Here is a 22,468-nt window from a genome sequence, read left to right as displayed (position 1 = left end):
GACTTTCTGCAAAGTTCAAAGAACACATTGGGAATCTGCCCTTTCGTATTGAATTTTTAATCAATCTGGGGAATACTTAAAGCAGTAAGTGCAGCAAAGCATGTTAAACACAATAAGCTTATGGAATAGCAAAGCCCAAGTGCATTTAAAGGTGAGCAAGGTTAGTCAAAGCTATGTACTGAGGCAAGAAGTTTGTATTTATCTGTACATCAACCAAAGCAGAAGAATGTCTGTGCAGATATATATGTTTAGGACTTCTTGAAATGCTTTACTCTCCCAGCTTTGTATCATGAAAGTAGTTTAATTATAGGGGTCTTTTTGCTGACTACTTACATTGATGGTTAATGCAGAAAAATACTTTAATCTCTAGTGTCTTGTTCTTCACAAGTATACTTGAAAATAGTGATCAGAATATTACTGTCATACATAGGCAGTTTTTCATACATTCTTGTGGGTGGTTTGCATTTCATCTTGGCTCTTCTGGCCCAAGCAGCATGTGTGTGCTGATTTTCATTTTGATATCTGTGCAATTACTACTTATTGTTTCTATAGAAGGTTTTGCTTAGATGGGTGGATTCAAGTCAGAAATTTTGAAAGGTTACTTAATTTTCAAGCTATGAAGATCTATTGCCATTCTTTTAATGTGTTTGGTCATCACCAGTTTCATTTTGGGCTTTTGGACAGGTGACTTTTGCCATCTTTTCAGGAAATTTTTGGTAGAGTAGATCTGAACTTGATATATGTTTGGAGTTTATCAGCAGTGCATATTTAGTGCAGGCTGTGTTTTCTTTTTAATTTGGTTAAGGCTTTGTGAAATTGGATGCTGCCTGAAGGGAGCTGTACCTTATGGCTGTTTGTTACATTAAAAATATTACTGTAAAAATGTTCACTATTGTGTAAGTACATGAATTTTCATTCTGTCCTTTATTAGGAGCTGGGAAATAAAAAGTCCTGGAGTTGTTGGATTACTATTTTAGAAGGATCTTTAAAATGCATTGCAGAAGTTGAACTTGGAAGTTCTGGTATGCTTAAAAAATGAAAAACAGGCATGTGATACAAATGATACATTTCTGCAGAAATTGAAATTGAGATGATAAACTTGCAGGTAAATGTTAGGCAAGTCATGTACATGAAGAAGCTAAGAATATACCACCTTTTTTTTCCCCCACTGTAACCAAAGAGAATGCATTGGTCAGAGTTGTACTTCTAGCTGTTGGAACAGATCTCTTGCAAATGGCCTTGGCGTTTTTTTCATAGAGTGTATTTAGGGGTACTTCAAGCGAATTTCCTCAACACCATCCAACTCCCCAAAACCATGTCCATAGAATGTCTGCAATTATATTTTAGTCTGAGTCTGTTACTTTATTTTCAGGCTTGTGGAGAGGAATATTTGAGATTTCTATAGCTGTGAATTTATAATAAGTTGTGCCTTTGTTTCTTGATGAAATACAGGCGCATGGGATTGCTCATTTGTCCTGGTAAGTTAAATGTGTAAACACATCTGCTTGTAAGGTCAGAAAGAATATGTCTAAAAGAATTATCTTGACACTGGAAAAGGTAATGTATAGCACTGTGAAACTTTCCATTTAAACTGTCATTAGAGATGGGTTATAGAATTATATTTTCTGTTGGCATCTATCTGTAGCTAGGACACTTAAGCTTTGGTTAGAATAGGGTATGTTGGAGTGACCATGGTACAATGACATCTAGAGGTTAAACCAAACTGCTGTGGCTGAAGAAACTTCCTAAAGAACGGAGTTTGAGGAAGAAGCTGTTCTCAGATCTGGAAGAGTTTAACCCAGGGTGCAGTGACGTGTGGGGCTGTCAGAAGCCATCAGCTGTGATGCTCAGGGGCTGGGTGCGCTTATCGGCACCGGCAGCCGTGTGGGTGCAGCTGTGCACTGCGCTCATTGCTGCAGTGCGACCCTTTGCTGCCCGGCTTTGTGGACAGCTGCCATTCTCAAGGGGGTGTCTGGAACATTGGCTGCTCTTCCAATAGATAAAATGTTTGTGAAGGACAAATGAAAGAGCTTAAATGTATCATTTTTGAAAGGTACTGCAGCATGTTTTGACACCTACCTACAGTCAGGCTGTAGACCCTTTTACATGTTTTTACTCTTAAACCCCTTTTTTTAAATAGGACCTCTAGCAGTGCTGAAGAGACTGTTAACATTTTGAAACTATCACAGTTTGCTACTGGATTGGAAAGAACAATAATTATCTTGTGTTCTAGGATGTGATGAACTTCAATTTTCAGAGTAGAAAAAAAATAAAGTTGTGATCATTCCTTTGCTTACTTAGCTTATATACTTCTCTTCTACTCACTAGTTTAATATCAGGCAATTAAATCTATAATACATACACAATTTGTTGTTCTGGTTGCTTAGAGGGTTTAGTAGTCCTTATTTTAAAATTTTTGACTGCTTATCTCTAGCTTCAGTTTTGCTCTTAGTATTGTTAGCTCCTAAATGTTTTTTAGACAATTCCTGACAAATTTAACCATCATCAGTTAGGAAGACCCCAGCTGGTGCTTATCAATCTTACCTATGAAGCACATGTTGGGAAAATATTATGTAAGCTGCTCGCTGTGTTAGCTGCATATTTAAATTTATTTGAGAGTTCAGCAGCTGTATATGAAATATAATATACCTCTTAATGCATAATGTTCTCATAAAAGTTTGAACTCTACAAGCATGTCCCTTTGTGGGAAGTTTTCTTTGACAACTTGCTATCAAAGCAATGTCTTCAGGGATCAAGGAAGAACATTTTAAAAAACTGCTGTCATAGTAAAAGAAAGTGGTGGTGGTGGTGAAAAAGATTGTGTAAGCTGAAGTTCACCAAAGGAACCATTCTGCAAGCCTTAGGGGTAGCAACTGTGTCCCTCCCAGCCCCTCTGTGGTATGTTAGTAACATTAACGTAGCCCAAAATCACACATCTGTTGAGCAGCATTACCCTTCTGTTAAATGATTTCTGTAGTAGCTGACTTATTAGGCTGAGTAAGTAGTGACAGGTTTTATTTGTTTGGGGTTTTTCCCCTCTAAATAACTGTGGGGATAAAATCGTGATTAAAGTGTAGTAACAAGGATTCTGGAAGCTTTGAAATGCTCAAAGATAGATTTTATTTTTCAGAAGAGAAAATTGTATTCAGTTGAAGCTGAAGTAGTCTGACTGCTGGTAGAGAAGAAGCACACGGCTTAATTTTTAGTGGAGAATGTCTGTGACCTTCTGTGGCTATATTTGTTAATGGGAAAAATGCTCTCCATTTGCAAAATGGATTTCATATTAGTGTATCTGTCTATAACAGATAAATCCTTTGGACAAAGACCTGATTTCATTTTAAGTCAGACTGCAGGTTTCATAAGAAGAGATAGTGTCCTTTCACTTCTGAAAGATGTTCCTTTTAGCATTTCCTGGTAACTCCTTGTGTTTTCTCTGATACATGAATATTTGCTTTCAGTGAAATGCTTATTAAGACATGACAAATGGAGATATTGAGGAGGTCTAGCAGCATTATGAAGAGACTGGGATTGTGCTAGATCCATTTTCATGTAAGAAAAAAGCCTGATACTGTTGATTACAGAAAATATTAAGTTGGAAGTAAATGTAAGGTTTTAACAGTAATAATTGGTGTCTTAAAAATGGACAGGATGATAAATTATGAAGAAGACTGGGTGATTAAAACAAGTGACCTGTACAGGAAACCCTTCTTACCTTGAGTCAAACATGAGCCCTGCATTTGGAAGAACAAGGATGAACCGCACTGTATCCTCATTAGGAGTGTCTACACCAAGGATTTAGCAGCGAAGTGGATGAATGGATTCAAGTCAGCATGATACTGTAGCAAATAACGTGGGGCAATCTCTGCGTTTGTGAACAATAAAAATCAGTCAGTGTCTTGTATGTCGGACTGCAGCAAGCACTAGTGAGCTTGAGAATGCCTGGCACTGAGGCTTGCATTTTAAATGGCTACTGAAATTACGAGTTTCACAGTATCATCAGAAAATGCTGTAAGGAGTAGGGAAAGTGTATTTTGCCTATTTGTTATAAACAAAAATAACTTTGCAAGATAGGTTGAATATAGTTGTTGGTGACCAGAATGTTTCCTCAGGAGGAATAATTGATGGTTCTGCAGTTGTCTAGAGCAAGGGTCTGAAACAGAGGACAAAGAGACAGCAGGAACCTTCTTCAGTGTAAGCAGATAGCTGTTTGCAGTGTCCAATAGACACTTGACTTCTAGCTGCTTACATTATGAATGTTTTACAAACCAATCAACCAAAAAACCCATCAAATCCAAGAGAAAAAAAACAAACCCCACAGAACACTATAAGAATTTATTTTGAGATGTCAGAAGATTTTGCTCTGAGGCAGAACAAAAGTGAGGTTGCTCCTTAAAGGTTTTCCACAGTGAGTGACAGTGCAGGCTGCAGCATGGCTGGCAGTAGGCTTTCCTGGCAGAGACTGCATTCTTTTTTCCCTCTGATCAGGCTGTGTTGGCAACCTGTTCTGTTAAATCAACTACTAGGTTAAGCTAGCAAAAAAGTTTCTTTCTCTCAAGCACTCACTTTTATCAGAAATTTCTTGTACAGACTGCAGAGGTTTTCCTAAATAACCTGTTGTTAAAAGTATATTTTTTTTCTACAGAATTATTTTGGTATTTATGTTAATAGTTATATTTGGTACAGGGAGAAACACTAAAGCCACATTTAGTGTTTCTATTGTCCATTTCTGTTGTAATCCTCTCTTTCATGTTTTGTCAAATACAAATTGTAAGATTGATGTATGGTTCATGGTATGAAGTGCAGTGATTTTTAGTCGATAGCCAAAGTATCCAGTAGACTTTGAAGCCAGTATATAATGCAAAATTTTGTGTGATGTTAAGTTTACTTTGATAAACACATAGTAAGTTTTTAGAAAGTTTTGTGACTGTCTTTGCAGTAACTGAGGTATCTGAATCCACGAACACATAGTTAAATAATTTGAAACTATAAAACTACATTTAATGGCCATATTCTCATGTGAGTAACTGCTTTGTGGTTTTTTTTTTTTTTCCCAAGGTATGGGCTGAAGCCAAATGACCAAATTTTGGCAGAGGAGAAGCACAAAGAACTGTAAGCTTTTTTGTGGTGTTATATGTGCATGTTACCTATATACTTTTTAATATGTATGCATGCTTTACTGATAAATACCTGTTAGCAAAAATGTTAACTCTTGTTCTTTAGTACTGTCTGCTGTAAATTGCAGTCTGTCTGAAGACCAGTTGTTTGCAAAAAGAGATTTAAAAATATTTTTTCATTAATTTCTTTTAAAAATTATTTTTATTTTATTCTTATTAACTGTAGTTGGTACTGAGGCAATTTAAATGTTCATTCTAAATGTCTATGTTAATTTCTAAATTAGATACAGATTTGTAGGATTACTTCCACTTGTTTTCAGGGTAGAGATAGTGGGGAATTTGGTCCATTTGGTGTTCATCTGCATGCTTATATATAAAATTAACACCCCTTTTTTTCCTTGCTATTTTAAACTTTAGGCTATTGCACATAACTGTCTGTTTCCATTATTACATTAACGTTATTTTGCATTATTTCATGATACACCCAAATGACTTATGCAGTTTATCCTCATGTAAGATAATGTACCTGTTTCAGATGAATTCACATCTATAGCTGTCAAGTTTTCCCATGTTAAAAGTTTGGATGTTTTTAGTAAGGTCACATATTTCAAGCAATAAAAATGTATTCTGGTAACAAGGATTTAATTCCTCAGGAAAAGATTTTTTTTTCCAAAAGCCTTAGTGATTGAATTACTAACCAAATGTCTCATGTTCTTTCCGAGGATGGAAAAAGCCATTTAATTTAAGTTAGTACATCATGGTAATGTACCTGTGACATTAAAACTGCTTGAGCTCCAGGCAAAGGACAGGCAACAGCAGTTGTCTTTGATGAGCAGATAAGATTGGTTTTGTGCAGAGCACACTCAAATGATACACCCCTTACAGACAGCATATCTATGATTAACCCATTAACCCATTTTTGATACTATGAGCTAGAAGTGTTAAAAGTACTAGCATGCAGAGAGGTTAAACACAAGGATTAACACAAGTTAAATCACATGCAGGACTGTATTTTGGACAGTACAAGTTGTACTGTGTACACAAGCTTTATTTGTTCAATAGATACTGATTAAACTGAACCTTTTGAAGTGAGATATTTCATTTGAAGTAGTTAAGTCATCTTTCAGCTTTTTGTTTTAGGTATATTGCATATTACTTGCATGTTTGTTACTGATATGTTTACAGCATAGTCCCTTCTTAAATGGAGGGTTGAACTATCTATTAAAGTAGTTCTTTATAAAATTTTGATTAATACAGAAAATTTAGTAAGACTCAAGATTTACATGGATCAGCTGCAACAGAAACCCTTCTTTAGTGTTTTGTTGTACACACTGAGTTAGCTCCTGAGATGATTTATATGTTGTTGGGCATAATGAAAGAGGTTGAACATGCTTTTGCCTCTGATCTTGTCATCTTGAATGTCACTGGATACTCCTGTAGGTCAGTGTCACGTTGTTTTCAGGAGAGACCTTTGGAACTTTTCTAATGCTGTGTACTCTTCTCCTTGGACCATGTGAACACAACAGATTGCACATTGTTGACCTTCAGAGCACTTGCAGTCCTTCAAGCTAAATTCCCTGATTTAACTTACAGACGAGTTGTTAGATACTTAATTAACCTTTTCCGATGTTTAAGTAGATGTTCATATTTAAAAGAAATACCAGTTCTAGGAAACATGCAAGACAACTTACCAGTAGGGTAGTTGTTGCTAATGTGGTTATAAACTTATTCTTCTGACCCTGTGGTAGTGTTTTTAAGTCAAATACAAAGTTAGTCTCTACATGTTATTCTTCAGTGCCAAAATCCTCCTGCTTAAAATAATTTCTCTTTCAGCCTTTGAAATGTCAGCAGCTTTTATATTATCTTCCCTAGTAGTGAAGAAGACTTCTTTTAGCATTCTTCATCTAAAATTCATCATGGTGATTTATCTGACTGTCAGATGTTCTTCAGTTTCTCAGAGATACTTCTGTATAGCTGTTGTTCATAAAAATGTAGATTTTGTTCAGTAATGAATTCCTTATCTCCCAAGGTAACTGAGCCTGCTACCCTGACTTGACTTGATCCTTTAGTCCTTGAGTCTTAGTTATCTAGAGAGATAAGTACAGCCACTAAGACTGGCATTGGTTTACAGGCATGGCATCAGGCTTAACTTCTATTTTAAGTTCTAAGGTATGAAAGATCACCTTTTTTTTTTTCATGCTTTCAGTTCACTTCAACTTTAGCAGCTTTCTAAATTTGTATTTTCATTTTGTGTACACTTCTAACAGGAATTTATTAGCACTAAAGCTGTTAAGTTTGTGCATATATGCATTTTTTCAGAATTTAGCTGGAAATTCCTACTCCTTCCCCACCCCAGTCAACTTCTGAATGTACCTCATGAAGGGTGGAGGGTACTGTCCCACAGCTCAACCTACTTCCATGTAAAATTAGCAGATTAGTTAGAGCCATCAGCACTGGTGATCAAGCCAAGCCATGCCCATGTTGTAGGGAATCAAATGAGCAACACACTTGCTTTCATTGGTGAGCCTGCTGTTCTGCAGCAGGAATAAGAAAGGTGAGGGAGCAGTGGTATTTTCAGTTTGCATTGGTGTTTTACAAAGGAAGTATGCATTTGTGGCTCGAGGGATGTCCTGCAAATGTTTCCCACCTTTCCTAATCCAACTAATCCCCCTCCACTCAGAGACCTGCAGGACTACTAGGGAAATTTGGACATAATAAGATTGGTGAGGCCTTAATGTTGCATATATTTTTTCTCCTGAGAACAATAAAAAAAATATAAACTCTGAGGCAAACAAATATTTCTTCTGACCCTTTGTATGGTCCTTCTACAGAGTTGTTTCTATTTTTAATTCTCAGAATTGGACTGAATGGCTTTAACTGAAGGTCATATGATCCAAGCATAGACTTGTGTATGCTGTTGCCTAGGCTGATTTTTTTTTTTTTTTACTATGGTTCCACATCAAAAGTTTTTTAGGGGAATAAATTTGGGCTAGATGCAGCAAGTGATGGGATGTGATCTAAGCTGTCTTGATACTGAAGTAGGTATACTTTAATACAGAGTCCATCTTCACTGTGTAGAGTAAGTGTTGACACAGGAGTTGGGGTTTCTTGCTAATACTTTCTTGTACTAAATTGGGGGCTGTTAGCCAAATTTTGGTAGCTTGACTAGGTTGTATGAACATAGACTACTAAAATACAGTCATTGTGAGTTTTATAAACATTGTTTGGGATTCAGTACTACCGCTGAGTCTGTAAGCAGTGCTTCAGAACACTTGTTCAGTGCAGATTTGGCTGACTGCTGGTTGAACAGTTTTATCAACTGTTTTGTTTAAGCAGCTTTGGCTGTGATGGGACACTTCTGAAAGTTAGTTGAAGGAGAGAGTAAGAAATGTGACATCTGCATTGTGTTTCTGATTATATAAGCTTTCTTTTTTCAGAGATCAAGACCATGAAGTGAGGAAGAAGATAGATGTCAGCTTTCTTTCTCTTCAGTCAGTTTTTGATGTGTTGGTCAGAAGGGAGAGAGCGGATGTGTTGCTGTGCTGCCACGTTAGCTGAGAGGGATTTCATTCTTACCTGCATACTCAATATTTTTCATTGTGAAACTGAACAAGGGAGAGAGGGACTCTTAAATTTGAGGACAGCTTTTTGGGTGACTGATGGATTTTTGATTTACCTGTAACATCTAGCAGGAGGTGGTGTGTGTATATTTTCTGGTTTTGCTTAGACAGTGTAGATAGGTATTTAAGTGGAAGGGTCGATCTTGGAGTCATAATAGGGATGTTTGGGGATTACAGGAGGCCTCTGGTACTTGGGAAGGAGTAGAGAAATCTACAGTAGGATTTAGAAGTAGTCTGGGTATGTTAGAGAGCTAGAAGGGGATCAGAACCATGTCATGGGAATGTTGAAGAGCAGTTTCCTTGTATTTGGGGGCGGGGCGCCTACCTCGAGTTAGTCACTGTCACAGTACTTCAGTACAAAAGCTAAGGGACCCGACCGCAAGCACAATTAGAGTGCAACCGTGTGTCATTGCTGGCTCAGCTTGCAGGGAGAGAGACGTGAGCTGTGGGTCACCAGGGGGATGCGGCTGTGCATCCAACAGCTCCTTTGGAAGCAGCCGAGTGCTCTGTGCCACTAGAGGGGGCAGTTTCTCTTCGGTAGCACTCGCAGAGCTCCGTCTGTCCTCTTGGGCTTAGGGCTCTCTAAAATACCTTTGGTTTTTATTCATCCTCTTTCCCCCTAAAGCTAAATAAGAGGGTAGGAAATGGTTTGTGGAAGCAGGGGGAAGAGAGAGTAAAATATCAGAAATACGAAGCTTTAAGTCTTTTGTTGGCCTTCTCAACATATGCTGACAATATAGGTGATTTGTATGGATGAGGTGATATATGAACCTGTCACAGCTGTTGAGTTATTTGATATAATATACCTCACTTGTAATTACTTTTGAGTGGTTTAGTATATATTATGAAATATGATTTGGCAATGAATTAATGTGGAAAACTGTTATGGCAGTTAGAACAAGGTGCCCAGATTAATGAAAAAACTTGCCAGCTCCCACCTTTACACAACTTTATTTTTGATTTCTTCCTCTTTTTTTTTTTTTTAGCTCAAGTATCATACTGACCTGTTTCCTGTGTAGTTTTGTCTGAAAACTTCAATAAAGATCTCTGCTATGCAATTGATACTCATTTTTACAAAATCGATTTTTAAAATAATTTTTACAGTGGAAAACTCTTAAATGTCTCTTTTTATTGAATAAATAGTAATTTAAAATGACTAATCTCTTGAATTACCACTTTTCTCCCAAAGCAAATAAAATTCTGTTTATATTGACTCTGATTGTTCCATGACTTGTAATTAACAACTTATTTAATTAAACTTCCATTAAGTACTTGGGAATTCTGTAGTGTAAGAATCTGGATGATGTGCTGTGGGTATTTGAGAAATTTGTAACTGTAGGGAATGAGCTTGATGGTTGGGAAGAACTCTGTGCTGATCTGGAATGTTTCCTTAATCCAGTTCCTTGAGTTGTTGGCTCCCTCTGTAGAAATTATTTTAAATTGCAGTTTGATTTCTGTAGAATTGTTTTTATCACTTTATATATACACACACACATAAAAGCTTGAGTCAGATATACAAAAAAAAAGATTTATGGTTAGCTACAGAATTTCTATTAAAGATTCCTCCCTCTGTATTTTTTCTTTAATTTTTCTGTGTGTCCACCCTTCATGCAATTATTTTGAATTATAGCACCAATGCAAATTAGCAGTACAGGAATCAGCTTATGAAATTCTTGATAACAGGCAGTCCTACATAAAATTTCTAGAAGTTAAAGTTCTAAGTTATAGCAGAAATACTTTCAACTTCTTTCCTGGAGCAGTCTTTACATACGCTTAAATTTAAAATCAGAAATTTCAAGTTAGTGTGTAACTTCATTTTGCATCCTGCTGTTGGAGAAGTTAAATAAGTCATCTGCACAGTAGTTGTGCAGGGTGGTAAGCAGACTGCATCAGTGTTTTAAAACTGTGCTTATGTATCAGTACAGTGTTTTAATTGAGCCTTCTTGCCTCTGTTCATGTTCCTTTGTGTGTATACTACATTAAAGCCCAACTTTGCTATGTGGCTTTAAAGGCTCTATTAGAATACTCTCTATTGTTAAACAGCTCCTGGAAATCGGTGTAAATTCATTCTTGTATGACACAGTGCTTATTTGATGTAAAATAGAAGAAAACTTCTGATAATAGCTATGGCTGGCAGTTAAGAGCAAGGCTTATGTTCCTCTGGGGAGCTTGGTTTTGTAGCCTGAGATGCTTATCTGAGGCTAATGTGTGATATAACACCTCCATGGTAGCGGGAAGGAAGAGTGCTGGAGGGGAAGGAGAAGGACGGATATAAAAACCAATGGAGAATCCAAAATATTTTATATATGTGACATACAAGGTGTAAAAACAGCTGCTAAATGATTGAAGCTTTATTTGCTTTAAAGTTCCTAGTGTCAGATTCACAGTTCTTCTGTAGCCTTGCTCTTAATCTCATATATTTGTGTCATCACAGCCATATCATAGGTGGTACAAAAGAGACACCAAAAGATCCTTCAAGGAAAAGGTGTTTTGTAATATTCCAAATGATAATTCCAGCTCAAATTTCATTGCTTACAGGAACTCTCATAGTACTGGTTATTGAGTTAAATTGATTTCTTACTTTGACAATTTGTGCAGGAATAGGTGGACTGACATGGACCACCTATTTGTTTGTTCTGTGTGAGGTAATGAGGCCAGGTTACCCTGTTTTTCTTCCAGATAATATTCCTGATGTATTCCTGACAGCGATTCCTCAGTGTGTACTAGACATACATGCTTTAAAGCAAGGAAATAACATTTCTCCTTTTGCTTGTCTGTTCCTGAGCTCCCCCTCGCGCACAGACTGAGCAGAGAACCCACAGCCCTGAACTGAACTTTCAGACTTGGAAGGCTCAAGTAATCTGAACTCCACTTCAGCTTGCCTCTCACCCAGTGTTTGTAGCCAAGGCTTCACAGCACAGGATGCCTGCGCCTTCCTGTTCTCCTGGGGTTCATTTCCAATAAATGCAGTTAGGGCAGTCAGTAAGACATGATTGTCCAGAAGATTTCCCTCATGACTTCTCTTGGCACTTTTCTTATTTTTACAGCTCGTTAAAAAACGGTGTTAATGTTTCAACTGCACTGACTCCCGGTATTGATGAAGTGTGGTGCTAATGCAGTTGTGACAGGACCGTGTGCAATGACAGACATATTTAAAGACTGAGTTTTGAATATGCAGAATGATTTTTTTTTTCCATACTGCTGCATATTTCTGTCAATGTAGTGGTTTCTTTCCAATAGAGAATGGGGTGCACTCTTAGAATAAGATATGGTCTTTTCTACAGAACATGCAAAAATCTCCTGGTATTGCTGCTTTTTAGCTAAGGTTTCTGCATCTTTATTTCACAATTTAGAATTGGAAAAGATCTGTCTTGAGAGTATTAATTTTTGTGTTATGCAATGTAGAACTAAACTTGAGATTTTCCTAAAACTTAGCAATTATTAATTGGACCTTTTAATAGCCTAGAAGATACATTGTTTTAGTGTCTCTTAGAAAGAGAATATATTAAAGATGGCTGAGGAATGGTTTTGAGCTGTCTGAGTAATTATTTAACTTCAAGCTGCAAGTTACACTGCAAGAACTGCATATTCTGAAACAGAGAGTGAGAATTTAATGTGTGATTTTTATTCCTTTCACTTACTGTACTTCATACATGTATTTTGCTCACAGTCCTCTAGGCATAGGACCAGCATCAGAATAAAAGCTAATACTCACCCAACCATTTTATGGAATTACATTAATTTTGTTGCCTTAAGTATACTGTGTGTGAAGAAGAACCTTCAGATGATCTTCTGTTGACAGATCCTGTTTTAATTCTGATTTTGTTCTGACTTTATTGGTGTAACATCAAAGCTGTTGAAATGGAGGTGCTGTTTGAAGGCCCCAGCAAAGGGTGTGGTCAGTGCCGGGTGTGCCACCAGCTGAGGGGTGCTTTGAGCAGCAGCCACCTTGGTGGAAGCTCTCTGAAACCTGTTGTAAAAGGTGTAAAATGTCTAAAGCTTTTAACTACTTGAAAGAACTTGACAGTGCACTGTTATCTTTTTGCTTAAACACTTCTAAGCTGGAGGTGAGGGGGCTTACCTCTTTCACTGAGGCTCTTTAAAACCAGTGGAGGTAAGAAATGTGTATTTCATGTGCATGCAGTTTGAGTTTCAGATGAGATACACCTGAGTGAGGTGGGGGTTTGTGTGGGGTTTTTTTTATAATGCAGACCACAAACATCTTTCATGTTCAGATTGCCATGTTAACTGGTATGGGGAAATTGCAAAACCCTGAATAAGAGTGTAATCATCTCTTCTCTAAACTCAGTTTTGATTTTGTTCTGGTTTTTAATGTGTTTCTGGTATGATTATCGAAAAGCTGGCCAATGCCAAAGAGAACAGAAATACTCATTTTTTAGTTCTTAGTAATTTCTTTTAATAATCCTGAGATTAGATGGAGAATTTAAACTTCCAATATTTTTTGCATTTTAGTGAAAAAAAAAATACTGTAACAGAAGATACACTATAGCTGAATTTTCAAATGTAGACACATTGCATTTGATTTTTTAATAGCTTTAGGCTTTTGTGAACTCCCAGGATTTTAAGAATAGGTCTTATTTCTTGGTGGCACTTGTGTTTGCCTGTTCTGTTTAAATCAATAAAGTATGTGTACTTACTGTGTATTGTTTTTTCATAATTCCATGAGAGACTTAGTCAGAATATAATGCCATAATTTTTCCTAAATTAGGTAATGAACTTTATTGTAGCATAGTCCTGTTGTTCTGACATTTGAGTGCAATGAATAACATGGTATAAAATTTTGCTGTGCTGAGACTTCAATTTTCTCATTTAAAGTCTTTTTTTTATTGAAACTCTTCAGAATTGACTTTCCAGAGAATTTCCACTGATGTCCTGCTTGTTGCCCTGTTACGAAAATGGCAGAATCACATCAGATATTCTGTTTCCAAAGCAGATAATGCAGTATCTTTGCTAATTTAGCTCTAAAAGTGTCCTCATTTAGAGATGTAAGACCACAAATAAAACATAAAATAAGCTGTATTGTTTGTTAGCAACTCAGAGAATAGATAAGTCTCTAATGCCCATTCAGTCTTTTCTGAGTTAAGCTTAGCCCCAAGAGTACCAATTAGTGCTTAGAATAGTGAATTTTGCTGTTTTAAAGGTGGTCATCTATCACAGCAGATTAAATGGCTTGTGTGAAAATAATTTAGTAGCTGCCCATTAATTGCCTTTCCTTTCATAGAACTCTAGAAAGAGACCTCAAGAGATCATTTTGTTTCAATCCCCCAATCCAGCTAGAGATGCATCTTTTTCATTGTTGGCAGATATTTGTCTACCCTCCTCTAAGGGTCTTTGGAAATAGTAAGATGTCATGTGGAGACAGTGCAATCTTACTACATAATTTGTAATGGTGAGCTGCTTCCTTCCCACTGCAAAGTTTGCTTGTAGGATGGAACAGAGAACTATTGCCTGTAACAGTGAAGAGGGAATTGGATGGATTACACATTGTGCCATGGGGGTAAAAAAGCAATGGTTCTAAGCAGGGGAGCCAGGACAGTAGGACAAGGCTGTGTGTGAGGAGAACGTGCACATGTGTTTTTGCTAGGGTAAGGTTCTGTGCACCCATGCACCCCTACAGGCAAAAACATAGAGCAGACAGGGTAGCCTGTAGTATGAGGAAAATACTGAGATTTAAGCCATTTTAGTAGTGTGATGGAAGAAGTCACCTAAAGTTGACCATCTGATTTAATCAGGACATCTGGAATCCCCTGCTTAGCAGTCTTAAATATATGTGTTCAGTATGGATGTGCAGTTCTGAATTTGCAGGGGTTTGTTTTGCTTTCCTACTGCTCATGAATAACACTGAAGACTTACAAGGAAATATCATCTAATCTACATACTTATATAGCTCAATAATCACTGTATTGTGTAATCGTCTCTCAGACATCTAAATGGATTTATTCTTGAAGCTTCAGACCAGATAAGGTTGCAATTTTATGGATTTGTGGCCAAAGTAAACAGGGAATGTAGCTGGCTCTAAATTGCATGGGAAACTTGCTGCACATTCAGAAGCTGTGTGCCTGAACGATGGAGCCGTCTGCTTATTCTGAAGGGGGTCTCCTGCCCTGATGCTGTTGTGGCTGTATGATCAGATGACCTTGTTTACAAGAAGTGGAAACAGCAACTGACACACACTGCAGCTTCTGTCTCCAACCCAGTGATCACAGATGGAGTGCAGCTGCTGCAAGGGATTCAGTGGTACCTTCTGGTCACATGAGTCAGCTGGTGCAGTTGCAGCTGCAGATGCCAGTGTCTCTGCAGAGCAGCTGCAACACACAGACGTTATACTGGCGAGTGCAGGGCTGTGAGGGAGGTGATGGACATAAACTCCCTGTGCCAGTTAAGCATCTGGACCATCCTGCACCCATTATGTCAGTCCTGGCCTGATCTTGTCTCTCTAACTGGTGTCACTGGTTCTGGTTGTGAGGGGAGTAACAAGACAGCTACAGACAGTGGCAATATAATGGCATTACTTAGTTTCAATTACTTATTTCTAATATCTTTGTAAAATACCCCTGAATACACATGTTCTCCTGTCTTGCTTTTCCTCAATTTAGTTCAGCAGGATGTGTGCTTTGGACTTTCAAAGATACGAAAGCAGAGCCACAGTCTTCCACTATGTGGGGGGGGAAAAAAAAAGGGAATTTTTTTTTGGAAAAGTATTAGTACAAAAATATGTTGGATGCTTTAAGGTGAAATTGGGTATTTAAATAGACTGTGCAACTCCAGCAGTTATCACTGATTTTAAGCTGTAGTGACAACTTATCTTACAGATTTGGTGAAAACTTCTGAACTAATTTAAAGAACTTCTCTAAAAGGAGGTGATCTCGTTTCTAGCACTCAGCAAGAGTGGTATATCAGTTGCTATGCATCAGTGAATAAGCCTACCAATTCCCACCTGTTGACACAGTCCTGTGCAGATTTCTTGAATTCTAAGAAAAAAAAAATTGGGTTAAAATTCCAGAAGCAACTATGAGAATGTTTAGAAACAAACAGTAGCTTTGTTAAAACTTTGTAGTGTGAATATCCCACTTCACAGTGAAGAGGAAAATTGCCATCATAGTTGTCCAAATACATGTGTTAGTGGTTGATATATTTTATGGGAATCCTTCCAAAGCTGGAAGGATCTGCCTGTGTCAAGGGTTGGACACAGAACTAAACTTTGTGACTGTTTATATACTGTCTACTCTGAGAAAAATACCCAGCAAATACCTTTAAAACCAGTACTTCCTTTATTTCTGTTGCTCTGGTTATTGCAGTTGGCAATTACTGTATGACAGCCTTTCCCCCCCCTTTCATTGTTTTTTGGGATTTCTTTTGGCTCTGCCACAGGTGCTTATCATGAGTGCAGGTTACCACTCTGGTACTGAAAATTTAAAATACTTGTTTTTCTGAGGAAATAGGACCTCAAATAAGTGAATAGAAAGGAAAATCTTAAATTAATATGAATAAAGAAACTAGAGGGAGGAACAATCAGGTGTAAAATATACAGGGTGCAGTTGTTCAAATACATATTTTTAGTGGAAACATCCAGGGTTGTCTTTTTGTTTGTGTGTTTAATTTTGAAGTATATACTGAGAAGACACTGAATAATTTTCTGCTTAAAAAACAAGAAGCAGCCTCCTAGTTCAGGTAAAAGTACATTCAACTTTCATTGAATATCTTGGAAGGTTTCAGTATCAGAATAAACTTGAACTACAGATGTTGTAGTATTTACAAGTTTCACAGTCTTATATTTGTTACTTTGTTCAGTATTTTTCCCCCAGTTATTTGTATGTGCAGTTGCTCTTTTCAAGCTCTTTGCTAGTACTGCATTTCCCACCAAGATCCCTATATTCTTGGGATGCTGGCTGCTCAAAAAACTCCTATTAGAAATTAAAGTATCGTCCTTACCTGTTCTACAGTGCTTCAGTGACTTCACGCTCTGAGTGTTAGGAGTGATGAATATCTCAAAGGGAAAATACTGCCACTGGATGGTGCTATTGTTATGTTATTTAACTTTTCTGTGATAATGTAGATGGCATGAAATCTCCACCCCTGTGCCCAGGAAAGATTTTGTGAAGATTTGCTGCAAGGAAGTCCTATGTATAGAGGTCACAGTACCAGTAGTAAAATAGTCATCCACAATCTGTACCTTCATTAAGGCTGGGCAAAGGTAATTCTGTTTGGTGTGATCAGTGTTGGAGCTTTGCAGATGAATGTTTAATACGAGTTTGGATGACAGCCTGCCTTTCCTAATACAGTTTTTTGTTGGAAAGGTGATGTTCTTGAGGAATGGGATATATTTGAGCCAATCAGCTGTGTGAAATCTGCATATTCATAATACATCTAATTATCCCGAAAGAGATGCTGAGTTACTGAAATTGTCACTTTGAACGGTTTCCTAACGAGGGGACTGTCTTTTAAAACGGCAGGGGTTACATAGTTAGCTACCTATTACATTACAAAAAAAAAAGTTTGGACTGTTTTATGCAAATATACTGCATTACCTTGTATAAATGAGAAGGTAAATCAGCTTTTGAAAGCCCTTCATGTTTTTTGAGGGTGGAGAAAATGAATTCTTCTTACAAATTTGCATTTCAAGAAGTAAATAACTACTTGAAAAGGTGTGCTTTCTTTTAAAGATTGCAGTGTGATAAGATAGAGATTTGTGTGTAAAAATTGCTTTAGAAATTTTTGAAATTCATCTTTGAATATGCTATGAACAATTGAAAACATACACCAATTTTCTTACAAGCTGGTTTAAATTTTTTTTTGGTGCTTGCTCTCTCTTTCCCTTCCATTTTCTTTCACATATTTTGATCTGTCTGGAGCAATTGGAGTAAATTTTTTTAAGAGGCCTGGGAGAGGAGAAGAAGATGAAGAAGGTCCTGAGAACCTAAGAAAACTATTGCTGCTGTCAGTCCTGACTTCAGAAGAAATTATGAGATTTGGCAAGACACCTTCTTCTGTATTTATAGCCTGCCTCTTTTATCAATTGACCTATTCTGTGTCTATCTCTTATAACCATTAAGCTTAGTGGACAATATCAGAACTGTGTTTGACAGGGAAGAGAAAATGGGTAAGCTAGGAAGTTACTGAGGGTCTCGGGCAAGTTAGGGGCTTGATAAAGAATAGAGCTGCATGTATGGAAAGAAAGGAGGAACACAGACATTTTTTCTCGCAATAGGATCATGCCTGATGGACTGGAACAGCCTATGGGCACTACCCAGCCAACCACAGCGCAGGGAACCACAGATCAGCGGGGCCTCCCTTTTCACCAGACAAGCAGCTGGGCTGGAGAAAGTGGGGAGAAGAATGAGGGTGAGAAGGTACTGTGAAGGGACTTCTAGAACACAGGAGAGAAGTAAGGCTGTTGGTATAGCAAAAATAGAATATGCATTGTTAAGAAACCAAGCTTCTTTATTAGAAGCAGTTTTACCTTCAGCAGGTATATTATTAAGAGGCTACTTCTTGGATGTGTTCATTACTTGCTGAAATCAGAAGCTGTGTGCTTCCTCCATCTGCACCTGGAAGACCTTAGTTTATTTATGCTACATCTGTCCTGGAGTTCTAATTTTCATTTTATTACTTGAATTCTCTCATATGAGAGTAGCTAGCTTTTTTTTCTTCTTTTTTTTCCTTTTTAAAAAATTTCTTTTTGTTCTTAGCCTGTCACGAAGTCTCTGTTTTAACAGGCATAGATTGCAGTCTTCTTTTTCAGGGGCAATCATTTCATATGATTTATGTTACTTTTTCTCCTTTATGTCTCAACCCATCAACTCTTTTACTGTGTTTACTTGCTGTTGTAGATGTTAGCCCTATCTAGCACAGACATAGTCAATGGCAACTTAAACTTTTGAGGGAACAGTAAGTGTATAGTCATATGAGGAAATGCTATGTATCTTAAATTCTCAGAGAAGGCAATTCTCTTCCTAGAACTCTGATCAAGAACAGAGTTGGGATAAGGCAAGATGGAATTAGACTTTGAGGAGCTGTCTTGAAGTGTTGACAGACTATTTCTGAGAGAAGTCTGGGCAAAAATTCAGAGGCTTAGGGACATGCTGCAATACTGTTGGGTCTAAATGGAGATTCTTGGGGCCAGGAGCGGGGTGCAAGAGAAGATACAGGGAATCTCTGCTGGAAGCTGAGGTGCAGGAGTTTACAGGGGAGTTGACCAACATACTTTGGAGCTTCATGTGGAGGTTTATTATGACAGTGATAAGTGGTGTTATCTTATACTTGTAGTGTGTGTTGGGCTGAAGGTTGTCCTTACGTGAAGCAGGTAGATGTAGGTTGTAGAAGTTGAAAAGAGATGCAAAGTATTAGACTAAGTATGTCTAGGACATTATCTAAAAGGATTATGAATAATGGACCCATTCCTCTTGCATTGAGGGTTGAGAAGAGATGTAATTCTAGTTGAAAATCCCCTTTGTTATGTTTAAATAGTTTAATAGAATATGTAACTCTTCCCATTTGATACAAGCAAATGGGCAGCTAGATCCTGTATTATTTTGTTGTGTTTTTTTTAATTTCCACTTGGCTGAAGTTTTTAAAAATTGCTTAGCATAGAAAAGGACCTTAAATACTTAAAAGTGAAGATCTTGGTCAATGATAATCTTATTCCATGTACACAGCCCTGTAAGATGGATGACTCCTTTTAGAGTGATACATTTTAGTTTCTTCATTTCTTGAATACCTGAAGATGATGTGCTTCAGAAAGAAAAAATGGGAAAATTACCTTTGTATCCTTCTTTGTGTCCCTCTTCCTGGGACAAACTGAGATCATCTGCAAGATCAAATACCTGCAAGAATCTGTGTTCTTGTAATTGAAAAATCCGAAATCTTTGTGAATGTTTATTGGACAATTCTGTCTCTGTGAGGTATTAAAGGAACTTGATTAATGTATTTTATGATTCCATTGATCATGCCTTATATCACATTTTTTTGTAGGTCACTATAAAGTAATGTTACTTAACAGTGGGGAAAAAAACTGACATGATTCACCTCTCTAGGTTTTTTTCAAATTCTTGTTTTACTGTTGGCTCAGAAATTACTAGGCCATACAAAAAAGTGTCAATAAATGGGAATGAAATTTCTGAAGCACTGTAGCTAGGTGATTCCAGATACACCTCAGATTTTCAGGGTTTTTTTCCTTGATTATTTGGTCTGCATGTGGAAGAGACGTTATGATCTATTATGTGACTGCTGCTATGCTGTTTAGCTTCTGTATGAAATAGTGAAGCAGAATGATCCCTTGTTTGAAGGAATATTAAATCCTAGGTACATTCCCACATGGAGTTCTCATGTTCAGTGTGTCATAGGTCTGCCTCACTTAAATTCTTATTACTAGAGATTCATTTTCTGAGTGTAATGAAGTAACACATCACAAACTCATGTTTTAGTCAGTGTGACTGTGAATATAGATAGGGTGTTCAACATCAAGATGTAGTAGTAACATATGTCTTTTTTAAAATTTATAATGTACTGTAGTTGTGATAGATTTTGTAAAACAGATATTGTCTGAGAGCATCCAGCTTAATTTGATAAATAAAGACAATTTTTTAAAGATATCGTCTGTCCAGGCTTCATGGTTTTGGGTCCAGTATCTTTGTAGTGTAAATTCATGAATCTTCACTGTATTAAAGTCCCTTCTCCAACTTTTTTCCAGTTATCTGTATATTTCAATTTTTCTTTCCTAAATATCATTTCTTTTTTTCCAATCTCTTAGGTAAAAGCAGTTAAAACACAAGGTTACACCTCAGTGCCCTGTCACCTCTTGCATCTTGGCATACTATCCAAATACTCTATCTTGCAAGAGGAAGAATCCTTAATAGATGCATTTTAAGGAGGGTGAAAACAGGCCTTTTATACTGCTCCTCTGATTTATTAAAATTTTTTTTGTTTGTAATATATCCTGGTTTCTTCTTCATCTGCTCTTCATATACCAGTTGTATTAAATCTGTAAGCTGGCTTTCATTTGTTACCTTTGTGTCACTCTTTCTGAAAGGTGGAATTGCTGGAGTTGTCCTGTTTCAGTTGTGCTGTGACTGGTCCTGTCTGGGGGAGCTCTGTCTTTCACTCTGTGGAGACACATGCACAAGTAAAAGAGGAGGGTGGAAATCTTGGCGTTCTCCCAGGAGCAGCTTGCCTCTTCTGCCTTAAAAACTTCAGCGTTAGGGATGTTGTCCCAGACTTGACAACAGCCTTGATAGGGAGAAAATGTAGACTGTTGGAGAGTGTTTTTTAATATAAAAGAGAAGCTAACCAAGATCAAACCAGGCTGGAAGTTTAAGGCATTCAAACTGATCTAAGATGAAGCATGCTGAAATTGGTAAGCCGGTTGAATGAACAAATGAAAATCCTGGAAGCAGTATCTTGACAATTAATGAAATGAATTATTTTTCCTTGTTAAGTCCTTAATAAACTGAGGCAGGAGAGGCCGTATGCAGATGTTAAATTTTTAACATTAAACACCCAAAGATGCAATAAGAGGGAACGGAGTAGGGAAATATCTCATATTGCGTCATGACTTGTCTCTGAGTACTTGGCGTTATTTAAAACAATTCTGTGGAATTGGGTGAACTTTGATCCTAATGAAGAACATTTGATTGAATTAAGTGCAGACTTCAACTGGTGTTTATCTTGAAGATTTGTTTGCAAGTGTTATATGTGTATCCAAACAATATAAAATTAGTGTATTTAGCGTATTATACATTAATATGCAAATTTCTGTTAGCAAAGATGTGTATGTTTACTGCTTTCCAAATTGTACTTGATGTTTCAATTTCTCTTAGCAGAAAGAATTCATTTGGACTTGCTTTTTCTTCCTGCTCTTTCATCACGCAAATACGGGTTTGGAATGAGGCAGTATAGGCTTGGTCTTCAAGGATGCAAAGCAGTGTTAGCCTAATTGGTTCTGGTGCTGATAGAGTAGAAGTAATTTGCTCCAAGTACCCTACCTTGGGGGCAGATACTCTGCTATAACCTTACCTTCTCTGCGTACTACGCAGTGGAAAGGTGAGATTATGGCTGTTTTTGGGAGATGAGGAAAAGTATCTTGATTGTCTGATGTATAATGCTACCTGTAAGTTACTACAGCTCTGGAAATCAGACTTGAAATGCCACTTCTATTTGTTCGTTTGTTTAAGTAGACCATAGGTTATCTAAGTCAGTGTTAATGCGGAGAGGAAGGATGCTTAATTTATCTGACTCACTGGAATTACATACAGGAATACCAGTTGGGAAGATGGATGTTATGTGGAATCCTAATAACACAGAAGGGAATTATCCTGTGAGGAAAAGACCTTTAGCTAATCTGGGTGGTGTCTGGATGGATTGCACTAATGTATTCTGTAGGTGCCTTGATATTAGTGTCTAGTTTGGATTTCCTCTTCTTCTGAATTGATTTTTCATCTGTCCCCACCTATTTCACTTGAATGCCAATTGTAGAGTGATCTGTGAGCGCATAAACTGAATTCTTCTTGGACAAAACAAAAAAGATACAATGTTCCAGGAGCGTGCCTTATCTGTCTCAGCTGCTGTGAACTCAGGCTCTGGGACAGGCAAGAGCTAGTCTGACAGCTGTCCTGAAATACTTGTGCAGTGCATGGCTACTCTTAAAGCCAGCTAATTGTCTGGTTCCATCATGGCTCCACATATAGGAGCCTGAAATGAAATTTAGATCTAGGACTC

General features: G+C 37.4%; 1 protein-coding gene across 2 annotated transcripts in view; it reads left to right on the top strand.

Annotated features, from left to right (window-relative positions):
* The window catches only part of ADK (adenosine kinase), a 273,021-nt gene that overhangs the window by 28,905 nt on the left and 221,648 nt on the right, over nucleotides 1-22,468 (top strand). For both annotated transcript variants that reach the window (XM_005520516.2, XM_014250563.2), the window contains exon 3: nucleotides 5,056-5,109. In XM_005520516.2, the coding sequence (XP_005520573.1) occupies nucleotides 5,056-5,109 (54 nt within the window). The remainder of the gene's footprint in view (nucleotides 1-5,055; nucleotides 5,110-22,468) is intronic.

Source organism: Pseudopodoces humilis, chromosome 9 (genome assembly GCF_049639895.1).
Source record: "Pseudopodoces humilis isolate 2021_Gansu_Grassland_sample_001 chromosome 9, ASM4963989v1, whole genome shotgun sequence".
Classification (NCBI taxonomy): domain Eukaryota; kingdom Metazoa; phylum Chordata; class Aves; order Passeriformes; family Paridae; genus Pseudopodoces; species Pseudopodoces humilis.
Note: the sequence above shows the minus strand (reverse complement) of the source record. Positions and strands in the feature narration are given on the sequence as shown.